At 51.0% G+C, this 25,979-nt stretch overlaps 1 protein-coding gene across 3 annotated transcripts in view; it reads right to left on the reverse strand.

Moving 5' to 3' along the window:
* LARP1 (La ribonucleoprotein 1, translational regulator) overlaps window positions 1-25,979 on the reverse strand; it is a 51,643-nt gene that overhangs the window by 20,219 nt on the left and 5,445 nt on the right. For 2 of the 3 annotated variants that reach the window (XM_037044836.1, XM_037044835.1), the window contains exons 2-5: window positions 1,409-1,470; window positions 1,083-1,148; window positions 516-572; window positions 13-187 (exon numbers count right to left, since the gene is read on the reverse strand). In XM_037044836.1, coding sequence (XP_036900731.1) covers window positions 13-187; window positions 516-572; window positions 1,083-1,148; window positions 1,409-1,470 — 360 coding nt within the window. The remainder of the gene's footprint in view (window positions 1-12; window positions 188-515; window positions 573-1,082; window positions 1,149-1,408; window positions 1,471-25,979) is intronic. The other variant, XM_037044837.1, reaches the window with a different exon arrangement.

Consider the following 25,979-nt stretch of genomic DNA (forward strand, 5'->3'; position numbering starts at 1 on the left):
CAAGTCACTCACCTTTCTTCTTCTGAACCCCTCGCTGGCAGTCCTCATCCCCATTCTTCTCCTCCCCTGATTCATCCGATTTGGTTTTCGGGCTCTCCTTACTATCACTCCCCTCTCCTTTCTCCTGTTCCTTCATGTCCTTTTTGGGTGGCAGCTTACGGGCAGGCTGAGACTTGTAGGACTGTGGCTGCAGCAGGAAGTAAAGTGACAGGTGTGGTGAGCCTGAGAGTCCCTTGGGATAGGACAGAAGGGAGCCCCTGTCACTAGAAAGACAAGGCAGAAGTCACTGGAGCGTGTGAGAGCAGGATGGGCTGGTGTGTCTAAAGGTCCTGTTTTCGCACCCGAGATGCCTTCACTGGGAAGCGTGGTCCAACAGGCAGGAGGTGGGAGGCAACCTCCAGGACAGAGGGACTGGGGCTTGCAAAAGTCAAATGTTTACTCCCTGCAACAGGACCATATCCAGGTAGTCTTGGGGGGAAGGAGGAGAGGCTGGTCCGAGGCCTGTCCACACCTACCCTATCTGCCAACTGGAGGCTGGTGGCCACAACCAAGGAGGGACCTAGACCGTCAGCCTAGAACAAAAACACAGGGAAGGACAGGACTGACTAGGAGCCCCTCCTCTGCTAGGACTAAGTACAGCTACACAGCTTCCCCAAGATGTGTGGTCTCGGGGCACCTGGCCAATGACCACTCTCCCACCTCACTCACTGGCAATCCGAGTGCAGTGATGGAGAACATAGACTCTGGAATAGCGCAACACGCGTAGCTTCCAGTCCCACTTGGCCCTCAAGGGACAGTAATTAACCTCTCCCAACCTCAGTGACCTCATCTGTACAAGGGGAATTATTAACGGGCCTACCTTGGAGTCGCTGTGAGGGTTAGATGAAATGATGAACAGACAGCACCTGGCAATCCCCGATACACAGCCAGGGCTCCAACAGTGACTTTTAGCTATTCCAGTGCTGCCCCAATTGTACCACCCCTTCCTCTTAAGCTAAGACTTGAAGCTTCGAAAACTTGAGAAGCCAAAAATGTGTACACGTAAACGATTCCATGCTAGCCACCCCGCCCCTCTGACTCACCTGCACACTCTTATGGGCTATCTCTCCAGGTGTGGGCCAGTTGATTGCATCTCCAAAGTCACCAACCTGCAAGGCACATTCTGTGAGGGCTCTGGGGTGACCCTGCCTGTGCCATTCATCCCCTCACCCCAAACACAGCTCCATCAAGAAATCGGAGGCCAAAAGCAGTCTGCCCACCATCGATGCTGGAGGCCTAGGAGCGGCTCCCCTGCTCTTCAGAGAGAATCCAGAACTCCCTGGCAGCTCAGAAGCACTCGGCTAGAACAGGAAAGAGGTTGCCACCTCCAGCAAGTCCTCCCATTGGATTGCCTGCTCGCATTCCTTACCTTGCTGCCTTTGCGCTGTTTAGGAACTGCTGCCCTCACCACCTTGGCCGGAGCAGAAGGTTCTGAGGGAGCGAGAGGGAGAGATGTTATTCAGAACCTGTGGGACAGGGCCACCACCAGCTCCTCACTGCCATCACCACTCCCGCTCCACTGCGCAGCCTGCAGGCAGTCGGGGTGGCAGGTTAAAGAACGTGTTCAAACACCAATGCCAATTTTACCAGCCTTTCTGAGGAAACCACAGAAAGTGAGCTCATGGAAACAGTTGGCAGCCCCAAACCCCAGAACTGGACTCTGAGGTGGGAGGGCTCCCGCAGCCCTACACCCTCTTGTAAAAAGGGCCCTGAGGCCTGGAGAGGGTGAGTCCAGGGCAGACTGAGTCCATGCCAGAGTTAGCCCTCAGGTTCCATGAAGGAAGGGTCTAAGAGACCCTCTCTGATTCTAACATTCTAGAAGACTGCGTGTGAGCAGGCCTGGGTTAGTGGTCACAGGGAAGGTGAGATACGAACTCTAACTGGGCAATCCAGAAGCCCAGGAACCTCTCCTGAGCCCTCACACAGAGGGCCAACACGGTTCTCGATGGCTTGTGGTCAATGGGAGAGTTAGCGACTCAGGAGAACTCTGTCTACCTTGCAAGTTTCCAAAAAAATAGTGAGACCCTCCCCACACACCCATTTGACTCAATGGTTCTACCTTTAGGAATTTATCTAACGATACAAAATAGACCAGTGTTTAGAGTTATGTGCAAAGATGTCCATCAAAGTGCTGTCTATAACTTCAATACATTGAAAATAACTGACTGCATTTTGGCAACTATAATGTGAGCCCACGTTTCTGTGCGCATTATACACGGGGTTACTGTGGCCATGGCATGTAGTTACTACACCCATGTGTGATGCGCTCCTTATTTTTCCTCAACAAGTTGGGTGGAAAAAGTGTGCATTATACACGACAAAATACAGTACACGTCCAGTAGTAGGGAACTGGCTCAATTAAAGTTTAACGATGTTTATAGTCACGAAAAGATGATGATCTCTACCGAGAGGAAGAGATAAATAATAAATGAGGAAAGTTACAATCCTACTTTTGTAAAACAAATAAAAATGTGTATATTCACATTACATAGTGGCCACTTTGGAAGGACATATAATTAAGTAGTTACGGAGTTAAGTAGCATGTTTATAGTGATTTAATTTTGTTTGGAATTCTCTAGCAGTTTCAAAAAAGACAGGTGTAAGCTTTGAAAAAGAAAACAGAGAGAGAGAGAGAAAGAGAGAGAGAGAGCGTGTGTGTGTGTGTGTATTAAGGAAGTGGCTGTAACACATCTGGTCCCCTCTACACCTACACTTGTTTTCTCAACACGGTCTAAAGGACAAGAGTTTCTGGACTCACCCCCCCCCCGAGACCCGAGGGACTCTGGTCTCACCCACCCCTCTACCTCTCTGCCCCCCCCCTCTGAGCAAAGAGATTTGCAAGGCTGGTCTCAAAAGGAACGTTCCACTCCTTGACCAGACCCACGTTCCCTTCATGAGCAGACAGAGTCCTGGCCTGACTAACTGTAAAGGCACTGCATTCTTGGCTTCCGCTCCAGAGCAGAGCCACTGGCCCCTCAGGACACCCTACTCGCCTAGGAGACATGAGGCTGTGGAACCCAGTTCCACAGCTCACCCCCGCCCCAGCACTGGGCAGCAGAGAACCAGAAATCTCTTGGACCCTGCAGGGTGAAACCCTGAGGGCCAGAGAGCGGCTTACCCCACATTGATTTTCTTGCTAATCCCAGGTTGGCCCAGAGAAGCCTAACACCACCCAGTGCCCCGACGAGGCTGCTTCAAACGAGGACGCTGGCAGAGGCAGCCATTTCCGTACAGGGTCAGCCTCCTGGAGCGCACCTGCGCTCTGGTGGCGGCCGCTCCTGGACTGGCGCTCCTGGCCCTGCACTCCCTGCACGCTGCCAGGACAGACACAGGCCAGGGCCTGCTACAAGTTCATTGACAAGGTGGAAAAGGCAAGGCAAAGTTTTGGGGGTCACTGTTTCTTCTTTAAAAAACCCTCAAAATTGGAAGAATCAGATCCTGATGATCACCCTGCCTGATATTCAGTTCACCAAGATCATGAAAGGACACACGGTCAAGCACCAGAAGTTCAGTCTCCAGTTAAGGGGAGAGAGCTCCCACCACTGAAAGACCCCACTGATTCCCTCCGCCTCCGCCAAATCCCAAGCTGACCAGGGAATGTGGCCAGTCTGGACACACGCAGAACATTCTTCAATTAGTCTTGCATGAAGCTTGCTGAAAAAGCCCTACCCTTAGCTAATGACCATCTGTCCCGAGGACCCTCAGTAGCCTGCTCTTGCTCTGCTCCTAGGCTCCCAAGCTGCCCCTATCCCAAGGAAGAACAAAGTCCCCCAAGAGACGGAAGAGTCCACTAGGGAAACAGAACTACTTCTGTCTTGAAAAACTATTCCTAGATCTGTTCAAATCCTGTGGGACCTAGGGAAACCCAGGATGGCTCAGGAGCTGCTGTCAAGCCCGGCGGGTGGCGGGGTGGGGAGCTAGCCTTATTGACCTCAATTACACATCCCTTTCAAAGTCCCCTCCCAGCCTCCCACTTACCTTTACCAGGCAAACACACACACACACACACACACACACACACCACCACCACCCCCCCCCTATATATAACCTGGCACCTGAAACAACTCCCAGTGAAAACCAATCTCTGCACAGGCACCAGCCCCTTCGTCCCACCTCTGAATTCTGAAACTTGCACCAATCACCCCTGACCCAAGCTCAGCTCAGAAAACACTCAAGTCACCACCCTGCACCTGCCTAAGAGCAGTTGTGAAATGTCAGAACTGCAAAAAGGACCCCAGCTCTAATGCCCTCTGTTTGCAGACAGGGAAGGGGCTCCCCCAGAAGGAGCCAGGCCAGGAGCTGGAAGTCTCACCCCTTTGTCCACTGCCCTGTCAGCTCACCAGAAATCCTGTGTCCACTGGTGGGAGAGCAGGTCCAAAACCTGCCTAGTGCAACCTTAGGGTGCTTTCCTGGTGTTTCCTGGTAAACAGGGTTACTGATGGTAGGGAGATTTTCTCAGGCCAAGAGGAAGGGAGAAGTGGGGTGAGAGATGGCAGACAGAGGCCATTCAGAGTGCCTCCTCCTTGGCTATGGCAAGTCTGGGGCTACTGGTGATGTGGAAAAAGAGAAACGCTGCCCTCTGTCCCACAGGCCCACAGTCAGCCGGGAGCCAGCATGGACTCTGGTGCCAGGGGGCAGCCCACCAGAAATCTCCCTGTGCGGTGGGAGGGGCACAGACTCCTCAGGATCCCACATCTGCGCAGTCAACTCACTACTTCTACCTAACACTACTGCGCGTGGGAAGCAGGGAGCTAAGCTAATGCAGCTCACGCAGAATGGCAAGAAACAAGGGGTGGGTGGAGGGGTGGCCAGGCGGAGACGAACTAATGAATGAGGTGGTGGGGGCCGAGAGGGCTGCTTCCCAGTAAAGGGGGAGCTTGACCACTAACCTCTGAGACTCTTTCTCTCTCACCTTTCAAATGTGTGCCGCCCCTTAATTTAACACTGACTAGGCAAGAAGGACAGCTTGTTCATAAGCACGTAGACTTTGTTATGTGATGCATTTGGGCTGAAGTCCTTGCATACTCGGCCCCTTGCAACTTCAGCTTCCTCATCTGTAAAGTGAAGTCCTAATGACCTCACAGGGCCGCTGTGACAGTTGGGTGAGCAGAGCAGAGTAAGAGTGCCTAGCACATGGCAGGTGCTAAAAACAGTTGACTTTTTTTTCTCTTCACCCAAGGACATTATTTTTTCATCGCTTTTTAAGAAAGTAAGAAAGAAAGAAATATTGATATGAGAGAGAAGCATCGATTGGTTGCCTCCTGTATGTACCCGGACTGGGAATTGAACCCTCAATGTCTCAGTCACAGGACGATGCTCCAACCAACTGAGCCATACTGGCTGAGGCAATACAGTTGACCCTTAAACAAAGCAGGGGTTTGGGGCAGCAATCCCTGCACAGTAGAAAATCCACATATGGCTTGAGCCCAAAACGGAGTTGTCCCTTGGTATCCATGGGGAATTAGTTCCAGGACCCACCCCCAGTAAAATCCATGACTGTTCAAGTTCCTTATATAAAATAGCATAGACCAGCCCTGGGTGGTGTGGTTCAGTGGACCGAGTGTCGGGCTGAGAATCAAAGGGTCGCTGGTTCCATTCCCAGTCAGGGCACATGCCTGGGTTGTGGGCCAGGTTCCCAGCAGGGGGTGCATGAGAAGCAACCACATATTGCTGTCTCACTCCCTCTCTTTCTCTTACCTTCCCCTTTAAAATAATTTTTTAAAATAGCATAAATCAATAGAGAAGTTGACCTATACCTGCAGATCAAAACAGTACAGGTAGTTATTGGGGGGCGGGGAGGAAACACGCAGTTCAAACACATGTTGTTCAAGGGGCAACTGTAAATGCTAAATATTACAATTTAAATGCACAAAGAAGTGTAATATTTCCAAGCGATCCCTATGCTCATCAGTAAAGAAAACATAAATTAATCTCTCAACACGAAAAGAATCAAAGCACGTGGGAAAAAACTCATGGGGATCAGTTACTGCAATTCACTGATTCAGATTACAAACGAGCCCCTCCCAAGCCCAGACCTTCTGGACACTGCCCCCCAGAGACAGGCTGGGCCCCAAGGCAGATTTCCCCAGGAAAGAGGAAAGGGGGGGGATTTACCCTAGGTCCCCAGGGGAGCCTTGGCAGCAACCCCTGCTTTGCTGGAGAGGAAGGAAGAACACATGGAAGGCCCAGAGCGCCCTTTCAGTTAAAACACAGTCACTCGATTTTCTCCTCAGCACGGAAGTGGGAGAGAGCCTGGCCTCAACTAGTCTCTTGCAGCTCACAAAAGGCTAAACCCATTAACACCCAAAACAAAGCCAGAGGAAAAGACAAAACATTTCCCATACTGTCTTGTTCCAGAAAGACCCCTAAAGCTGCTGACCTATGAATGTGAAATGAAAGCTACTCGCATGGGCCAGATCTGAGAAGTCCAAGGAGCAAGACCTTGGTCAACCTAGGGGAAACCAGTGAAGGTCTTCAGGTGCAGAGGCACATGGGTGAATCGAACCCATCAATCAGGTCGTGGTAAGAGGAACTGGCAAGGGAGAGAGAGAAGCTGCAACTGAACTTGAGGGCCTGGCAAGGGAGAGAGAGAAGCTGCAACTGAACTTGAGGGCCCAACGTGGGTGAAAGGTGAGCCAGGGCTGGGCTAAGGAGAACGCCTGTCAGACCGAGAGTGGGTGGCCCAAGGACTAGATTTCAGGCCTGACTGCCAGGAGAATGGGCAAGGCCAAATGTTTATTTTGGGACTGGCATCATCTCCTGGAGAGACTGGCATCTGAAAAGGCCGGGTTTACCCTGACTGCAAGCAGGTAATTTGTTAGGCTTTGCTTATGTTCCCACTCTCCCACCTGCTGCCCTATCCCCAGCCATTCGGTTGACCACCTTGGAGGGAGCCTGGGTGAAGGTGCTCCTGCTAGGTGCTCTCACAGCTTCCCTTCTAAGTGTCAACTGCCTGGTCACAAATTTAGCCCCCACCCTACCCCCACCATGTGCTCCTTGAGGGCAGACAGGCTGCTTTCACAGCGAAATCCCATCATCTAGCTCAAGGCCCAGCAACACAGCTGACCTGGGTTTAATGAATGGCAAATTCAGGCTTTGCTTTCCAAGTGCTAATTCCTGAGGCTATGGCCTCAACTCTCAGTCTTCAGCAGGGAGTTCTCCCCAGGCCAGGCAGAGGACGTGCCCCAGGCAATGCTAGCTCCTGGAGGCCTGCCTCAACTCAGAAGCAACTGATTACCCATCATCCATGCTGGGTCCCTAAACCAGACACCACTCNTGACCTGGGTTTAATGAATGGCAAATTCACACACCCATCTCCTCTATGATTTTATACCAGAGAAGAAAAGAGGCTTTGCTTTCCAAGTGCTAATTCCTGAGGCTATGGCCTCAACTCTCAGTCTTCAGCAGGGAGTTCTCCCCAGGCCAGGCAGAGGACGTGCCCCAGGCAATGCTAGCTCCTGGAGGCCTGCCTCAACTCAGAAGCAACTGATTACCCATCATCCATGCTGGGTCCCTAAACCAGACACCACTCATCAGTTCTACCACCTTGGGGACACTACCTACCACCCCCCCTGAACCTCACCTTCTTCAACTGAACAAAAGATGGTTGGTAATATTAGGTCCAGAGGGATGAGGAGAGTGAAGGCAAGATCTCAACCACTGAGATTTCCCATCAAAGCAGGAAAGATGCTAGCAACAAGCTGTGGTTGAGGCAGTAACGAGTGCAGATAGTGTATAGTAAGCATTACTTACCAGGTGCCATGCAGTGTTAAACACTGAGTTAGTTCCTCTAATCGGTCTCATTTCACAAACGAGGAAACCAAGGCACGTGGTATAAGGCTTTCTGCCAAAATCACAAACAGCAAGCAGAACAGGACTGGTAGCCAAGCAGTGTAACTCTAAGACCTGTGCTCCTAACCAACAGGAGAAGGGTCCAAGTCACTCCTCAGAGCAGCCCACAGGGCAGGCACTGAGTGGTAGGGCTACCACTCTACACACTGCGGAAAGCCAAAGCCCAGTGCAAAGGAACCTAAGGCCACAGGGCAGGGCAAGCAACACTAGCAGGACCGTGTGCTGGCCCCCTGATAGCCCCCTCTCCCCAGCCCAGAGAGGGGAAACTGCTACAGAGCACACCCAGCTGAAACCCCTACCTCTGGCACCCCAGGCGCTCTGGGAGGAAAGATTCGCTGCTTCCAGCCACCTGACAAGGATTCTGCCCCCACCTCTGCCTGAGCCGCAGCCCAGACCCTGAGTGAGGAAGTTGGTGGAACCATCTAAGGGAAGTGTGACGTAGGCAGGAAAAGGTGCCTGAGTTACATCACCCACGGGTGTCCGTCCATTCCAGGACAGCCTGGGGAGGGGGTGGCGTCACAGAGGAGCTCGGAGACCTCCCATCCTGTCCCCACGGACCCTAACACCCCTAAGCAGGGGCGCTCTACTACCGAGTAAAGGAAACACCGGTTAACCCTCCTCACCTTGCTCGTCAGTTCTCCAGCTGCAGCTGCCACCAGTTCTTAGAGGCCTCTTTCTGCCCAGCCCTCCCCCCGCAAACACCCCCGCCAGACCTACAGATGAAACACAGAAGGGAACTGAGGGGTGCCCTTGTGGGAAGGGGAGAATAGAGAGGGAGGGAAACCTTCCGAAGGTCAGACCATCTGGAGACTCCACTAGAAAGACCAGCAGCCAGCCCAGGAGTGCAGTCTATGCCCCCAGGCTTGGGAGGAGCCGCAGGGGCAGGGCTCCATCACATGACGCCACTCAGCCCTGCCCAGGACCAGCCCCATCAACTATCTTTAGCTTTTGGTGACCCAAGCAGCCTGGTGTCCACATTCTCCCTGCAGACATGGGCCCTGCTGCCCTCAGATTGCTGTGGGCAATCTGCTGCGGCCCTGTCCACTGCTGGTACCAGTCCCTAAAGTCCTGCCCCAAAGCTGAAATGTATCAGCAAGCAGTGAAGGCCCTGGCCTCCAACTACCAGCTCCGTGACCTACCCTCTGAGCAGTGCACCTACTTGGTTCTATTTAGAAGAATTAAATAACCACTACCTTTCAGTGGGTGGATGCTGAAGGGGCCAAAAACTGGTCTAAGTTGCTTTCTATGTGTGATTTCACTTAGTCGCCTCAAAAACACTATTCCAGTTGTCCAAAAAATGAAACCGAGGGAAGGGACTCACCTGAGGTCATATGGTACACATTCCCTGTCACATTACTCATGGATCTCAGCGTAAATCCCTCCAAGGAGGCCCTCCCTGACTGACCAGTAAAGTGTTTCCCAACCTGCAACTCTGAATCAAGTTCTCATTCAGCCTGTAACTTGGGGTGCTCAGAGCACTGACCACCCCCTGAAATAGTTGCATTTGTGAGCATCCCAACCATCAGACCAACCAATCACTGAGCACATACTATGTCCTTACAACGTTCCAAAGCTCTTTCCATGCAACTCAGTTATTTTTCTCCACCATTCTAGGAGGTAAGTGTGATGATGACTCACTCCCAGATTGCAGATGAGGAAACTGAGGCTCAAAAAATAGGCTAAATGCCTTGCCCTAAATCACTAGGCCAGTAGGTAGCAGAGCTGGGATTAGAAACCCAGGTACAGCCTGCCTCCACCCCTGAGCCTGACCAGCCTGTACCACACACTGGGTAGAGAAGGACTGGGAGGGTAGGGACCTTTTCTGCCCTGCCCACTGGCTCCTGGAGTCCACTACTGCAGCCTCTGCACAGCAGGCCCACAGTGAATGTTTACTGAGTGGAGGAATCCACACAGGTATAGGTGCTTCTCGAAGCACTTCCAAAAAAACTCCCTCGGAGGAAGAAAGGTTAACTACTCCTTTGCATTATGACTGAACAGCTCGGCTGCCACAACCCCTTTGGAGCCCAGACCTAGGCTCTAGCCTCCTGAGTTGGAACCAGCGTGCCGCCATGTGAACACCAGGGGGCAGCCCTGGGAAGCAGAGGTCAGAGGAGGTGTGCGGCCGACAACAGCACAGGGGCTCCCGGGGCTCCTAGGGGTCCCAGGGGTCCCTGTCCTCAGCTTCCAGGCCCCAGGCCGCGCTATAAATCAGAAGGCTGGCTGGCAGCCGTGGGGCTGGGTAGCACAGAAGCCAGCTGAGGGGGTAGTGTGCACTCAAGAGAGAGTGGAGTCTCTGTCCTCAAACATAGGCTTAGTGTCACCAGAGCTTATGCATTTTCAAGGAAAGCAGAAAAACGAAGTACCATATTTTGCCATGTATAATGAGCACCCATGCTTTGGGCCCAAACTTTCAGGAAAAAAAAATACTTTTGTTGTAACTCTTAATTAATTAATCAATCAATTCATTATTATTTAGGTGCTTGGTTTTTTGTATTATAAAGAAATTTAGCCTGGCTGGTGTAGCTCAGTGGATTGAACACAAGCCTGCAAACCAGAGGATCGCGGTTTGATTCCCAGTCAGGGCACATGCCTGGGTTGCAGGCTGGTTCCCTGTAGGCCAGTTCCCAGCAGGGGACGCACAAAAGGCAACCATACATTGATGTTTCTCTCCCTCTCTCCTTCCCCTCTAAAGGTAAATAAATAAAATCTAAAAAAAAAACAAATTTAGCATTTATTTTTTAACATATTGTGGTACAAGAAGTTCTATATAACCAAAACTACAAAACACAAGAACATATAGAAGGCATTTTAGGTACTATTTTTTCTCAAAAATTTGGGCAAAAAGGTGTGCATTATACACACCAAGACACAGTAGATATCAAAGAGAACATTCCTGCTTTCTAAATGCTTTAACCAACCCACATTTTAAAAACCCTTCCACACACCATACCCGGCCAGCAGGCTCCCTAGGCGCGAGGCCCAGGGCAGGCAGGCACCAGAAGCCAGGCCCTGGCCAGAGCTGCTCCCCGCAGGGCGGCCCCAGGCCCAGGTAAGCTCTGCTGCCTGCCGGGCCCCTTATCCTGGCTGGGCAGGCTGCCACCCCTAAACCTGGTTTCCTGTCTCAGTGGTCGCCCACCGCCTCAGGAGTCGCAAACTCATTTTTACTGTCTTCCGTGCAGGGCGCCCTCTGCTGGAAGAGGCTTCTGAATCCTAAGGAAATTACTCCACATCCTTGCTTTTGGCCCAGGAGCCAGGCTGCGCCTGAAGTGACCTGTAACTGTCGTGGAGCTGGCCCTGGACCCCGAGTTCCTGCTTCCAGACCCGGAGCTTTCCTCACAAGTAGGAAAGCCACTCCCCTCAACAAACCGCTCTGCGCCACTGCACCCATGCACGGGGCGGGGACAGGGCCTCGGGGACCAGGTAATAGAGGAACCATCCCTCCCTGTTTTTAAGAAAACTTACTTCTTACATGGGACAGGAAAGGAGAGACGCTCAGGGTGCTCTGAGTGGGGTGGGTCTGGGAGGGGGCCGCACCCATCTCCGCCCCCACCTTGACTTCACACTTCTCCTGGAAGACTGAAGATGGGACCTGACCTCTCTCTGGAAGTTGTGGGGTGGGCAGACCTGACCAGCCATCTATCCAGTGGGTGGCAGCTGGGGCGTCCTTACTAACCTGTTTCTGCTTTCCAAAATGAACCAGCTTCAACCGCTCCAGCCCTGTAAGCCAAGGACACTTGGTAACCACGAACCCCACAGAGACCCAAGGGGCTTGCCAGTACCCCAGAAAACAGATGGGGAGTTGGAGTTCTTGGGTGGAGACTAGTTAGTCCGCCCAGGCTGTCCTTGCGCCCCAGTAGCAGCTGATTTCCCACTTTAGGCAAGTTCGGGCCAGCCGTGGAGGCCCCTTTAGGGCCCCATACGATGTCCCAAGTGACAAAGAGCAGAGCCCTGGGACATATCACGGGTGCGGAGACAGGGGCCCTTGAAGGACCAAAGGTACAGTATTCTACCCCTTCCCCTTTAACAAATGTAGAGGGGGTCAGGCCCCTGCCCCAAAGCCCACCCCACCACCAAGTCACGAGGCTGCAGGGCTAAGAGGCAGGACAGGGCAGTTTAACAGCATGCGCTTTGGAGTCCACCTGAGGAGTCTTACAAGGCTGGGAGAGGGGGTCTGATAGGACCAACCTCTCATGTAGCCTGCAACTTAAAAGGCGTTCACTAGGACACACAGGAATAAGGGCCAAGCAAGGGGGTTCACGAAGAAGAAAGGCACCTGACGTGGAAGCTCTTAGAAGAGCCAGACTTAACCTCTGTTTTTCTGAAACTGTGAATGGGTTCATGATAGCTGCTACCACCCAGGATTTAAGCAGCTTAAATGAAGTCGTAGTTAAACAAAGAACTGGCATAAATACACAACAGTACCTTTTTTTTTTTGAGGCTAAATTCTTAACCTGGTGCTAAATACACAGAGAGAGAGAGAGAGAGAGAGAGAGAGAATGAAAACTATGATTGTAACAGTAACAACTCAGAATACCTAATTAAATATGAATTTCAGCCCCATCTGGTGTGGCTCAGTGGATTGAGTGCCAGCCTGCAAACAAAAGGGTCACTGGTTTGATTCCCAGTTGGGGCACATGCCTGGGTTGCAGGGCAAGGCAGGTCCCCCGTGGGAGGCACACAAGAGCTAACCACACATTGATGTTTCTTTCCCTCCCTTTCTCACTTCCTTCCCCTCTCTCTTTAAAAGAAAGTTTAAAAAACATGAATTTCAGATAAATTGCAAGAAATTTCTTAAAAATAAGTATGTCCCATAAAATATTTGGGACACCTTATATTAAAGTATTAAATGCAAATGTAGCCAGGTGTCCTGAATTACCTGCTAAACCTGGCTACACAGGACCATATCCCACGTTCCCGGACGATGGAGTGGTGAGCAGGGCCCCGGACTAGGAGCCACAGACGAGAAGCCGGTCCTGGTGCACAGCCCACAGCCCTTGCTGCAGGAGCTGGGTAAAGATTCCCACCCGCATGTCTCCACTTTCTCCACCACTCAGAGGCCTGTGTGTGGTCAGGGCAGGGAGAACCTGCCTTCTGCAGACCTTCCAGTCCGAACATTCTTTGATTTTCACTACGCTCACTGATCACTCGAACCACAACTTCAAATGAAGTCGGCTTTCTAGGCTGCATTTCTTACACCAGTGGGTACATGGGTTCTTGTTTGAATATTTTTCTTTTTTACTTTATACTTATATTTTTGATACTAAATATTCAGTAATTTCTTGAAGAGAAAAAAAGTGACAGAGCTGCAGCAATGGAAATGGAACCCAAGCCCCTTCTCTGCTTCATCTCCCATTCGGCTGGCATGTCGGTGCAGAGACTGACAGGAAAAACCCTCCCTTCAAGCTGGGAAAACTGGGGCCAGTGAGCTAGCAGGCTTGCAATACCATTTCTGTAATCTAAGGACACTGTGGTGGGGGGACAGCCTTGGCTAAAATTCACATTCCTGCCTTCCGTCCAAGCTCCAGAAATCAGGTTGGGGAGGGGTGCAGTTTTGGCACCTGCAGCTCTAACAAGTTTCCTGCGTGATGCTGATGCCAAGTGATGTTTGAGAACTGGGCTGCCAATGAGTGAGAGACTGCCAGGAAGGACCCTGGTCTCCAACCACCAGCAGTTCCAGGTCCTATTCTTGCAGACTGGCATGAACGGCTCCCAAGAGCAGGAGGCAGAATGCTTTCATCACACACACAAAGAGCAGCCCATCATGTACCCCCTTCAATCAATTACCCACTAGTCTGATGAGCAGCACCAGGAACCAAGACCGGGTAGGTCGAGAAGGCTGAGCATCTGGACAGACCCGAGGTCCCAAAGGATCAGTCTGGGCTGGGGTCAGGGTTCAGTTCCACAAGCTCCAAACTATGGCGGTGCCAGGGTGAGAAGAATGAAGGCTCCGAAGAGAACTGCCCACTTGCCTCCTTCTCAGAGCCAAAGAGCCTCCTCTCCTACCCTAGGCCTTTTTGCTCACCCAGTGCCCTGAGGTCTGGGTCAATTGAAGAAGAATGGTTACACTTACTAAGCATTTATGTCAGGTCTCCTGCCTGGGCCTTTTGTGCATTAGGTTTTTAATTCTTCACCAAGGCTATCTCAATTGTAGAGGTGACTAAGAGACTAAGTGTCTAGCCAAAGGTCACACGTGAGAAGGTATCTGACCCCAAGGATCTGAAATCCCAGCCTACCCTAAGCCTGCCTCTCTCGGCTCTGCAGGAGACAAACAACTAGGTTCTTTAGGTCCGCAAAGCACTCCGGCTCAAACCTGCAGGACCTACAGAGGACGGAGCCCACGGGCACCAAAATCCACTTCTTAGGTTAGCTAATTAGCTAACCTACCGACTGGGGGTAATGCCACTGAGCACCGGGGAAGAAGAGCAAAGCAGAGCCAGGAATCAAAGCACTGTGTATTGCAAAGACAATACTCTAGGTCACTTGCAACCCAAAGGCCGGGCTCTGGCCAGCAACAAGCTCAGGAGAATTGTGCTTCCTCCAGCAGATCAGAAAGGAGAGGAAGAAGGAAAGTGCAGAGCCTACATTTAGGACAAAGGACAGGCAGGAGAAGGGAACGAGAGGTGGGAAAGCCGGGTTTTCTATAGGCCCTGCTCCGGGGACGCAGGGGAGAGCTGAACAGAGCACAAACCATCCATTCAGGTAAATTACCTTTCCTTGCCTTGGTGACCAGGGCTAACCGGCTCATAAGGTACTTCCTCACCCACTATGGCACCTAGGCATCAAAATCAAGTCTGAGGTAGGAAAGGGTGACTGTGGTTCCCACGTTACAGCATGCAGAACTAAGCCACAGCAAGCTCCCTGACTTGTCCCCAAAATACCACCTTACTTTCTGAGATCCCTGCTCTGGGCTCCTGCCACCCAATCCTGAAACTTGGCCACGGGTAAACTTGGCCATGGAGGGGGTCTGTGTGCCCTGGGAAATAATGGTGAAAAAGACAGTTCCTGTTCTCTAAGGTTCCAATTTATATAAGAGCTTTAATCTTTCTTTTAAAAAGATTTTATTTACTTATTTTCAGAGAGGCGAATGGAGGGAGAAAGAGAGAGAAAAACATCCATGTGTGAAAGAAACATGGATGTGTCACCTCGAACTCCAACTGGGGACCTGGCCCGAAACCCAGGCATGTGCCCTGACCAGGACTCAACCTGTGACCTTTCAGTTCCCAGGCCAATGCTCAACCCACTGAGCCACAGCAGGCAGGGCAGGGCTTTAATCTTAAAACTCCACTGTGACTGATTGATCTTGACTGCCTGGGACCAATTAGCAATGTCCGTTATGGGCAGAAGGGATGTAGCTATGAACATATTCCTATTTCCAGTCTGGCAATGACTGAAAATGCTCTTCATCTCGACAACCGTTAGTCGACACTGTGTGCTGCGGACACAGGAAGTGGGTAAGACTGCCAAGGGTCCACTCATAAAACTGAGAGCTGACACGGGTGGTGGCGGGTTCTTTCCCTCCAGGGGCCACTCTGTCCTCACCTCAGGCAAGGTCTGCAGCCCTTCAGACTACGCTCTTCCAGAGGGATTAAGACAAGACCCAGGAAGGACAAAATATAGGAGCACAAGGGACAGTCACGGAAAGAGTGCCTCTGTGGAAGGAGCACTGGGCTGGGAGTCTAGGAAAATCTGCTTCCAAGATCAGCCTGGATCACCCAACCCAATACCAGCAGCTGGGTGGTGCAATGGTTAAGGGCTGGGGCCTGGAGCCCTGCTTTGCTACTTCTACCTGGGTGATCTGGGTTTCTGTAAATAGGAATGTTTCTAACCTAATGGGATTATGAGGATTAAAAGAGTCTATATTTGTAAAGTGCTTAGAAAAGCACCTAGCACATAGTAAGCACTCACTACTCACTATCACACTGGCTGGTGTGGCCCAGTAGGCTTGCAATTTGAAAGGTGGCCAGTTCAATTCCTAGTCAGAGTCCATGCCTGGGTTGCAGGCCAGGACTGCAGCTGGAGGGGTACAAAAGGCAACTAATTATTTCCCTGGCACATTAATGTTTCTCTCCCTCTCTCCCTAAAAAATAATTAAAATCTTAAGAAAAAAAACCCCGAACTTGCTAGCTATTATTTTGGAAGTTTACACACATCTCTGAATATCTAATTAAGGCCACTGACATTTTTCCATCCCACACCTAGCTCAGTGGTGACGCTTCTTTTATGTACCTAGTCCTGGATGTCGGCTTAGTGCCCCCCACCCCTCCCAGAGTCATCTGGAGGAGCTCATGAGTAAGGCAGAGTAAGGAAGGGTGGGCCTGCTTCCTGGAAATTTAAGAGCAATTCCGGGTAACACCTCCTCCATTTGAGCAGGTCTTCCTTCGGCCTTCTCAGGGTGTGCCGATGGCTGCCCAGTGTGTGTGGCAGGGAAGGGATAAGGCTGAAGGCCTGGGTCTGGGGGACCAGGAGCAACAGCACTGGCCCTGCGTCTGCCTTGGCTGTTGTGCTGCCAGGCCAAGTCCTCTTCTAATCTGCGCCCCTGCGGCACCAGCTATTCCAAGGAGCTCCTGTTTCTCCCTCTTTGGAGGACCAAGGCAGAATGAAGTAAGACTAAGGTGACCATCACAATCCCCTTGATGCCACCTCGGAGACTCTGGCCAAGGAACGACCCCAGCTTCCTATAAAACAAGAAGCAACTGGATGGCTTGCAAAGCCCCTCTGGGTTCTGGCCTTCCTCCAGGCTGGGATTTCCAAAGAGCTGCCGCCTCAGAGGGGCAATGCCAGTGATGATGCAAGTCAGCAGAAGGGGCCGGGGAGGCCTGGGATGGCGGTGAATATCCTAGAGCAGCTACCAAAGCCACGCTGCAGCCAGTGGGGAACTTCGGCAGCCTCTCCACTCCCTGACAGCAGCCTGGCATTCCCAGGCTGCCCGTGTCCTCACACCCCTGTCCCCAATGCTCAGTAAGGGTGCCTCCCATTCAATGGACAAACAGTGACGCCCGTGGCTCCTGGACAGAAAGGCCAACAAAGTCAGTATCTTTTTTAAATGTCTATGGAGCGACTACTGAGCCCTTAAGTACGATCTGTCACTGTGCTCAGCGCCTCCCTTGCAGCATGTTACCAATGGGAAGACTGACATTTTCTCTCCCGATTTTCCCTTATTAGCTGTGCTTTAAAGGGGAAAGGGGAGAACTGGCTCTGCCAGTTTCTTTTCCACTCTGACCCTGGGCAGGTCCCCTAATCTCCATGAGCCTATGGAGAAGGACTTTCTCCATAAAAGGGAGTCTACTACTGCCTGCCTCGAGGGCACTAGTAAGACAGGAATAAAGAAGTGTTTTGGAGAAATCAAAGGATAGTGGCTTAGAATCCTCAAGTCTGGCAGGCAGCAGGCAGCAGGAGCCAGTCTTGGACAAGTGTCCCGCCTCAGGGCAAGAATGCAAAACTCCAGTCACCTTCTCTTCCCTGGATTGGACCCGCCCAGACTGTGGAGCCTGTGCCCGTTGGATGCAGTAGAGACTGGGCACAGGACCACCTTCCCTGGACACAGCCAGTCTTCAAAACCCCAATCATCAGTAATCCCGTCCCTTTACCTGAAGGCCAGTTCAAGGTCTCTGCCCATCCACAGCCTTCATACGAAGAGGCAAGGGATGGCCAGCAGCAAGCTAGTGATACACCTAAAAGGCATTCCATTTCACAGGCTGAAAACCAAGGCCCAGATTTGAGTGGGGTGGGGAGGAGAGAAAAACAAAGAAAACCAGGCCTGGTGAGAAGCACATGTGTCCCTGCACCAGGGAGACAGGATTGTTTGACAAACTATCAATTATGTAGAGATTTCTAAGCCCCAGCCTCACCAAGGCCAACCCATGTCCCTTTCTGCACCCGGGCAGCCCAGCTGGTGTTTCCCTACTGCCAGCCAGCTTCCCTCAGGGATGTCTGGTGGACTTAGGGGCACCCCGGAACAAACCCACGGGGAGGCCTTTGCCCACCCCCACCAGTTTCCTCTTTGCACCCTGGCAACTCACAACCCCCAAAGGAAGCTCCTGGAAGGCAGCTGAGGTGCAAACAGCACCAATGGGCCCTGGGAGGGCTTGTGCTGCAAACACTGCACCCCCTGCGGCAGCCTCCGTCACAAGCTCTCCCTACACCGGCTGCTTCCCTCAGCAAAGTGGTGTGCGCAGGCACGGGCACACGGTCCGTGTGACTTCTGCGCTGGGCTCGGTGGTCTCCGACCAACAGCGGGGGCCTGCAGGGAGCTGTGAGGAGTGGAGGCCTCCCGGCAGCAGAGCTAGGGGGCGTGCCCGCCCTGGCGGAGAAGGGGCACCAGCCAGCTCCTTGCTCTTCCTCACCCGGGCTGCTCCGAGCATCACGGAAGGCAAATGCCCTTGAAAGGCTGTGTTTTTAAGTAGGGAAAAAAATACAGTTCATAAAACAGGACCCCATGACTTAAAAAATGTATATGTGTGTGTATACTCATATGAGTCTAGAAATGTGCTAACACACTAGTCACTAGCGCGTGTGCACACTGACCATGTGTAATGCCGCACTCCAAAGTGAGAAGTGCTTCAGGCGTACAAAACACACTAGATTTTAAAGACTTATTACAAAGAATATAAAATATTTCACCAATAACTTTTATATTGGTATACTGAAACAGTATCTTGGGTTACATTATTTAAATTGATTTCACTCATCTTTATTTTTTTAATATGGTTACTAGAAAATTTAAAATTACATATGTGGCTTGTACTGTACTTGTACAGTACTGGTCTAAAAGGATATGTTTGCTTCATAGTATTTATGGTAGTGGGTGAGACAAATTATAAAGGGACTTGTCTTCCCACTGCTAAAACGTATTTAGATATTTTTCCACAATGAATTGGTGTTGGTTAAGTTGAAAAGATTTCCCTTCCAGAGAAGCTGAAAGGACCAACAGGCAATAGTGTTTCCCATTCCCCTCTGGTAACCCAGAGCCGCCCCCCCGCCCCCGAGAAACCACAAGGTCAGCACTGCTCTTTCCAGCAGGTGCACACGGCCTAACAGAGCCGAAGACGACCGCTCCTAGGGGCAGAGGCCGAGGCTCCCCTGCAGGCCCAGAAGCTCCAGGCCTGGCTCGTGCCCATCCAGGGTGGCCAAAGGGGCAGAGCTGGGACCTCTAGGCCGGGCCACCAGAGGCCCACAGAGATTTCCCCAGGTGTACATACTTCTGTGGTCTGGGAGACTGCAAAGCCAGGTGACAAATAGGCGAGGCAGGAATGGGAACCCCAGCCTCTTCCTAACTACTGCACAGCCTTGAGCAAACTGCGGAACCTCTGACTCCTATTTTCTCGTCTGTAGTGGAGGATCACGACTGCAGCTAGACCCCAGAGGGGTGTTGTGAAAATGAACCCAGACTGCAAAAGAGACGTGGCTCAGATGCAGTCTGGCCTGGCTCCCTGGGCACCTGTCCTCACCAAGGCAAGCTACTCATGAGGCAGATCCTAGGACCCCTGACTAAGCCAGGGACATACTGATAACGCGCATTAGCCAGAGAGGAGGAGCAACTGCGCTCATGAACGCAGGATTCAACCGCTTCATAAAAGTTGTAAAAAAAAAAAAAAAAAATTTAAGGCCCAGCTGGGAGAAATGAGGTGGGAGCCAGAGCTGAAATCAGAACTTGGATCCTGCCCTGGTTGGTGTGGCTCAGTGGATTGAGTGCTGGCCTGCAAACCAAAAGGGCACTGGTTCGACTCCTGGTCAGGGCACATGCCTGAGTCACTGGCCAGGCCCTCAGCTGGGGGCACTGGAGAGATAACTGACAGATGTTTCTGTTTCTCTCACACATCCATGTTTCTTTCCCTCCCTTCCCCACTCTCTGAAAATAAACAAACTCTTAAAAAAAAAAAGAAAAAGAAAAAACTGATCTTGGGTCCCTAAACTTTCAGCTCAGGAAGCTTGTTCTGACCAACCCCCCACCCACCCACCCCCACCCTCAAGATCTTATCTGAAATAAATAAGCCAGGGCAGTTTCAGACAAGAAATCAGGAATAGAAAACCACGACACAGAAAGGCCACAGAAAGGCCACATCGGGCTCATTTCCTACTCCCAGGCCCCACCATCCCTGACTCCAGCTCCTGCTGGTGCCCCCACACTACCACCCACACACCCTCACTCCACCTCCTGGGAAAGACCAGGGAAAGCTGGTCTAGGCAAGGAAACCACCAACACTCCTCCCGGATCTGGGGCCAAGAGACCCAGAACCAGGGGAATAAACATCTGCCTGCCTCAGGCCACCCTTCTGATTAATGGGCACAGAACAACAAATTCAGCTTCTGGATAGTTTAAGAAGAGACGAGGAGTAAGAAATAGCAATCAGAAAACATCCTCTTTAAGTGGCCTAGTCCCAGCATGGGGAAAGCTTAAAAAAAATTTTTTTTTTAAAAATCAGGCCCGAGTCACCACGCCACCATCCATTCCTCCCCACCTCCTTCCTGGAGGACTGCAGAAGTCTCCAAAAGGATCTCCTTGCTTCCATCCCGGCCTATTCCTGCCCCAACCCCAGTCCATTCCCAACAGAATGTAGTCATCTCGAGGCAAAAATGAGGTCACACCAACCTCTCTCAATATTTTCAGAACAGGATCCAAACTTCCTGAGCTGGCCTCCAAAAGCCTCTTGCTTTTCTGATTTTTCGAGCCCCTCGCCTTGGTCTGCACAGGCCAGAGTTCCTTGGAGAACTCTGACCTCATTACCACCTAGTACCTGAGGTTCCTCCAGGCTGGAATGCTCATCACCAGGCTAGCAATCCCACTGTGGTGCAGCCTTAGAGGGATTCCCTGACAACCTGACCGAAGCCACTGGAAGCCACTCCCAGCCGCATGCCCCAGTGCTTCCCTATCCCATTGCCTCTCTTTCTCTCACAAAGCACTTACCGCTATCATAAGCTGCCTGCAGTACTAAAGATGGCCACAAACCGACATTCCTTCCATTGAAAGGCAGGACCAATGTCCCCTTCCCTTTACTCTGCAGGATCTGTGACCTCTATCAACATAATGCGGTGACCGTGATGCCGAGGCAGTGTGCAGGCCCAGGATCTTGGAATACGGACAGCATCTACTCTTCTGGACACTCTCTCTGGGAGTCCTAAGTCACTACGTTAAGTCCGTGCTGGAGAGGGCACTCCAGCCCGGCTGGACACAGCCTTTCAGCCATCCCTGCCAAGGTGCCAAACGTGTGAGCCAGGCTGTGGTTGACCCTCCAGACCAGGATGCCTGCCACCTTCACTGTGGCCATGGAGACAAGAATCACTGGGCTGAGCCCTGTCCAAATGCTGACCCACAAATCAGTGAATAAAAGGGTTGTACTAAGTTTTGGGGGTGATCTGTCTAGCAGAGACAACCAGAACTACCTCTTTGGTTTACTGCATCTCCCAGTAAGAACGTAAACTACGTGGGCAGGCCCCTTCAGTCTTGTTCCCATCAGGATTCCGTGGTCTAACACTTAGCAGGTTACTCAAACGTGTGAGATGAATGCTTTTGACTTTGGCAGCAGCCAAGTTAGTTCTTTCACATGAAAAGGGTTAGGCTCAAGCCCTGGTGCTTCTCTAGATAAGCCTGAAGACTCTGAATACTCACTTCCTCCTCCTGTCAGAGGAGTCAGCTGACACATTGACCCCCGCCTCCTAAACCTAGGCTCTAAACCGAAAGGCCAGAAGCAGGGGTCTCATCAGCCACCCAATCTAACCAGGCACAGGATACGCCAGAATCTTCTCAATAATATTCCCAGAGATGGGCCCCCGCTGTCTCTCCACACTGCTGAGGGCACCCACAAATTTCTGGGGCAGCTCATCCTAGCCCAGCATTTCCCAGAAGCCCAAGTCAGAATGCCTCACACCTAGGCAGAAGAATCCCACAGCCTGGGGCCCACCTCTCAGGATGACCTCTAAAAGTAGAACAACCTCCTTTAGGTGAAATATTTTCACCAACTGCAGTCTTGACCTTCAATTTGATATAGCAAACTTAATCCCAGTGGGAAGGGACCACAGAAGGTCTTCTGGCTCCACCACCTTCATTTTCAGTGGAGGAACAGGGAGTCCAAAGAGGTTCATTAAGTCGCCCATGGTGTCTTAGCAAGTGAGCCAAGCAGCTGGTCCTAGAGGGCTGGTCTCCAGTTTCCTGCCCAGATTCTCCACCCTACCCCTACAGGGTCACACCAACAACTCTGAGGAGCAGCTCTGCTGTGGAAAGGCCTCTCTCCAGTGTCTGTGGTCCCCCCCAAAGAACAGAATGATCCAATGAGGTCCACTGCCTAAAAAGCAGGACCATGATGCACAAGGTCTCTAGCCAGGATCTTTTCCCTTTCCACCCTAAGACAGTCACATCTGCCTTAGCTGGTCTTGCATCTAACAGGGTATCTGAGTTAGAAGGGACCTTAGAGACTGAGATCAAAGACGCTATACCCATTTCACAGATGGGCGAAGGAAGCAGCAGCTCACAGGTCCCACATAACCCAGCTTCCCTGGCAGCCCCTACCTGAGCTCTCGGACAGCTTTTTACTGCTGCTCTGGGGCCTTAGGTCACAGTGCCCAGAGGGGTCGTGTCGCCCCACCCCCCTCAGCAGGTAAGGAGTCCTCTCTAGGAACTGCAGTTTCTGCCCTCTCCTCTCAGACTCTTCTCCCAGACTATGTTCCTTCAGTGTGTAGCCTGGAAAGGTGCTGTCCTCTCTCCTTTGTACAATAAAACACAAAAAGTCTGAGCCTGCAGGCCTTATGCTGGCATCCTCGTCTAAAGGGAGGCTATGTCCCACCACTGGACAGAAGCTCAGTGTGGCCAGGTCTTGTTTTTTTCCATAACAGCTATATTAATATAATTCATATATTATGCTCCTCACCCATTTAAAGTATACAATTCAGGCCTGGCTGGTGTAGCTCAGTGGATGGAGCACAAGCCTGTGAACCAAAGGGTCCCTGGTTCGATTCCCAGTCATGGCACAAGGTCTGGGTTGTGGGCCAGGTCCCCACTAGGAGGTGCTAGAGAGGCAAACACGCATTGATGTTTCTCTCCCTCTTCCTTCTTCCCTCCCCCTCTCTAAAAATAAGTAAAATCTTTGGAAAAAAATACAATTCAATAAATTTTTGGGGGGGTGGTATATTCAGAGTCTGACTTTTTAAAGAGAAGCTGCAAATCTCTAGGTTTCTAGATAAATTTTCTTGATTTTAAAGTACAGGTGATTTGCCCTGGCCAGTATTGCTCAGCTAGTTGGGCGTCATCCTGCAAAATGAAAAGGGTGCCAGTTCAATTCCTGGTCAGGGCACATGCCTGGGTTATGGGTTTAGTTCCCTGTTGGGGTGTGTATGCGAGAATCCATTGATGCTCCTCTCTCATTTAGACATTTCTCTCCCTCTTTGTCCCTCCCTTTCTTCTCTCTAAAAATAAACAAACGAGTGAATGAATGAATGAATGAATGAATGTGATTTTTTTTAAATTCAAGGCCAAAACCTGTCAGTAGGCTGTCCTGGGCCTGAGGAGATAAGGTAGAGGGTGCCCATTGGTGCCTCCAAGCTGTAAGCCCGATCACAGCAGTAACCTGTCTTGTTTACCCCTGGATTCTGGGGCCTGGCTCCTAACTCAGTGTTTTCTGAAGAACAGACCTCGGGAAGCACTCTGCAAATCGGCAGCTGCAGAGCCCTATAGCAAACTGCCATTCAAGCTGTTTAAATATTATCACCACATCAAGGAATTCAGTACCTCCTGTGGCAGCTCAACATATTTGGGGGCACTTTCCCTATCTGTGAAGTGGGTATAAAAAGATCACCTGCTTAGATTACATGGGGCAGAACATGGGACACATCCAGTAAAGGTAACTGTGGTATCACTGTTATTAATTTCAGGGTGGTCAAAAGCTTCAATAAGCTGGTGTGTGTGACGAAGAAGCAAAACCCATACAGAGCCCAACCGGACCTTTCACCCACATGGCTCCCAGCCACTGTGGGACTTCAGTTCCTCTGAGAAGCTCGCACCCTAACTTTAAAGCAGGGATGAAAAAAGGCTACCTCGAGGTGCATTATGTTGGAAAGGTAAGGTGGCTGCCACCATAACTCTGGAAGGCTATTAAAAAGCACCCTGTAAATAAGGCTTCTGACAGAGGGGTCGTCCAGGTTACTAACAGTGCCCCAAACCGAGATGGGGAAGCCCCCACCTTACATGACCTTCAAATGGCTAGCTTTATAAAATTCATCAATCAAGGCTCACACTCCTCACTGCGCACCTACCCGCCCAGGGCTTTGACAGTCAAAAGGAACGGCCAAAAAATGGCATGGTGTCAGGACTGCCCTTTGGATTCTGGACTTCCTAAAGGGACTCCCTAATCTATATGCCTGAAGTTGGCCAGGTGGTCCCGGTAACCATTATAAATAGAACTACTTGAAAATTAAGCCAACTCCTGACTATCTATCCTCACTCAGGAAAGCCATGGATAACCCAGAACAGGTGCTTTGGAATGCAGCTTCCAGAATATAAACCACTCACACGTGTGCGGGACATTTTAACTTATGAACTGGGCCACCGCCCCCCCCCCCCCACTCAGTATGAATTTGATTCTCAAAACCACTTCAGCATTAGGGGTTAGTCCTATTCTGTGAATAAGAAAAACAGAGGCAGGCAAGCTGTCTAAGGTCACTAAGTGAGAGCACAGACAGGTACTCTGCCCATATTCTGAATTAAATCCCATCGCCCACCTCCTTTGCTGCTTTACCCCATTGCTTCCTACACTTACATTAGGCACCAAAACTTAGTTCCTATCATCAACTCCCAGCATGGCAAGGCTGTCCTCTCTCCTGGCCACTCCCTTGGGTTACTCTGGACCAGCCGGGGAGGTTTGTGAACCCAGACTGAGGCACCTATGAACCTTCTTGAGGCCCCAAAACTCTAATTACCCCCTTCCAGCTTGTCTTGGATTTTGCAAACAGGGGCACTCCCATCTGCCAAGCTCTCCATTTTATAGAGGTTTTTGTGGTTTCAGGCCTGCTCCTCCTCCTCTCCCTACCCCACCTCCCAAAGGGAGAGAAACAGTGCTGAGTAACAGCTATAAAATGCTTATTCTTGCCTAGGTCCCACTGCAAATAGGGTGGGTCATCCAAGAGCCTCTGCCTCTTGGGAAGGTCAGGGTTCAAGATGGCTTAGACTACCCACTACCTCCCAAGGGCCTGGAACAACCTCCTAACCACCCACCCCTAACACTTCCCTCCCTAGCAGGCGCTCACCTTCCAGCCAGTGTAAAGCCCAAACTCCCTGCCCAGAAGGAGGAGGGGCAGGGGGCTGAAGGTTCTGAATGAAGACCTCCCCTGACCTTTCCCCTGCAGAGGATGTCCTAACTGTATGCATTCGTTTCTAAAAATTTGTTTTTATTGATTTTTAGCCAAAGAGGAAGGGAGGGGAGAGAGTGAAAAAAAAAAAAACCAACACTGATTTATTCCACTTATCTATACATTCATTGGTAGTTTCTTGTGTGTACCGTGCCTGGGGATGGAACCCGCAACCCCGGCACATCCGGACGCCGCTCCAACCAACTAAGCTACCAAGAGGAGAAAATGATTTGAACTACATGAAAAGAGCTTTAAGCCCTTACTTATCTAGGCTAACCCAGCAATTCTTAGCCAGATGTGTATAATACAACCAGTTATGGAGTTTAAAACAAACAAAAAACAATCATATGCCTCTGACAGTCATTCTTTAATCAACCTAAAATCATCAGATTTCCTCAACTGTCACCAAAATGTCTTCTTATAACAGGTTTCTTCGAACAGGATCCATACAAAATCCACACAGTACATGTGATTGGTATCTGCACTCTTTTCATCTGTAACAGTTCCATTTTCAAAAATGCCATTTACTGACTGATAAAGAATCTGTGCCATAGAATTTCTCCCATTCAGGAACAGGATAACTGCTTCCTCACAATTAGGCTGTCCCTCTATCCCCACAGACCTACGATTCTATTACGTTTGGGATCAGTTTCCACTTGGTGGGGGAAATTTTCAGACAGTGCCATGCACCTGCCACCACAGTGCTGCAAGGCACATACTGCCCAGCTGCTGGAAATGTCTGATGCACACCCCCA

The sequence above is a fragment of the Sturnira hondurensis genome, unplaced genomic scaffold (genome assembly GCF_014824575.4).
Source record: "Sturnira hondurensis isolate 20B ecotype Veracruz unplaced genomic scaffold, ASM1482457v3 Scaffold0004152, whole genome shotgun sequence".
NCBI classification, from domain to species: domain Eukaryota; kingdom Metazoa; phylum Chordata; class Mammalia; order Chiroptera; family Phyllostomidae; genus Sturnira; species Sturnira hondurensis.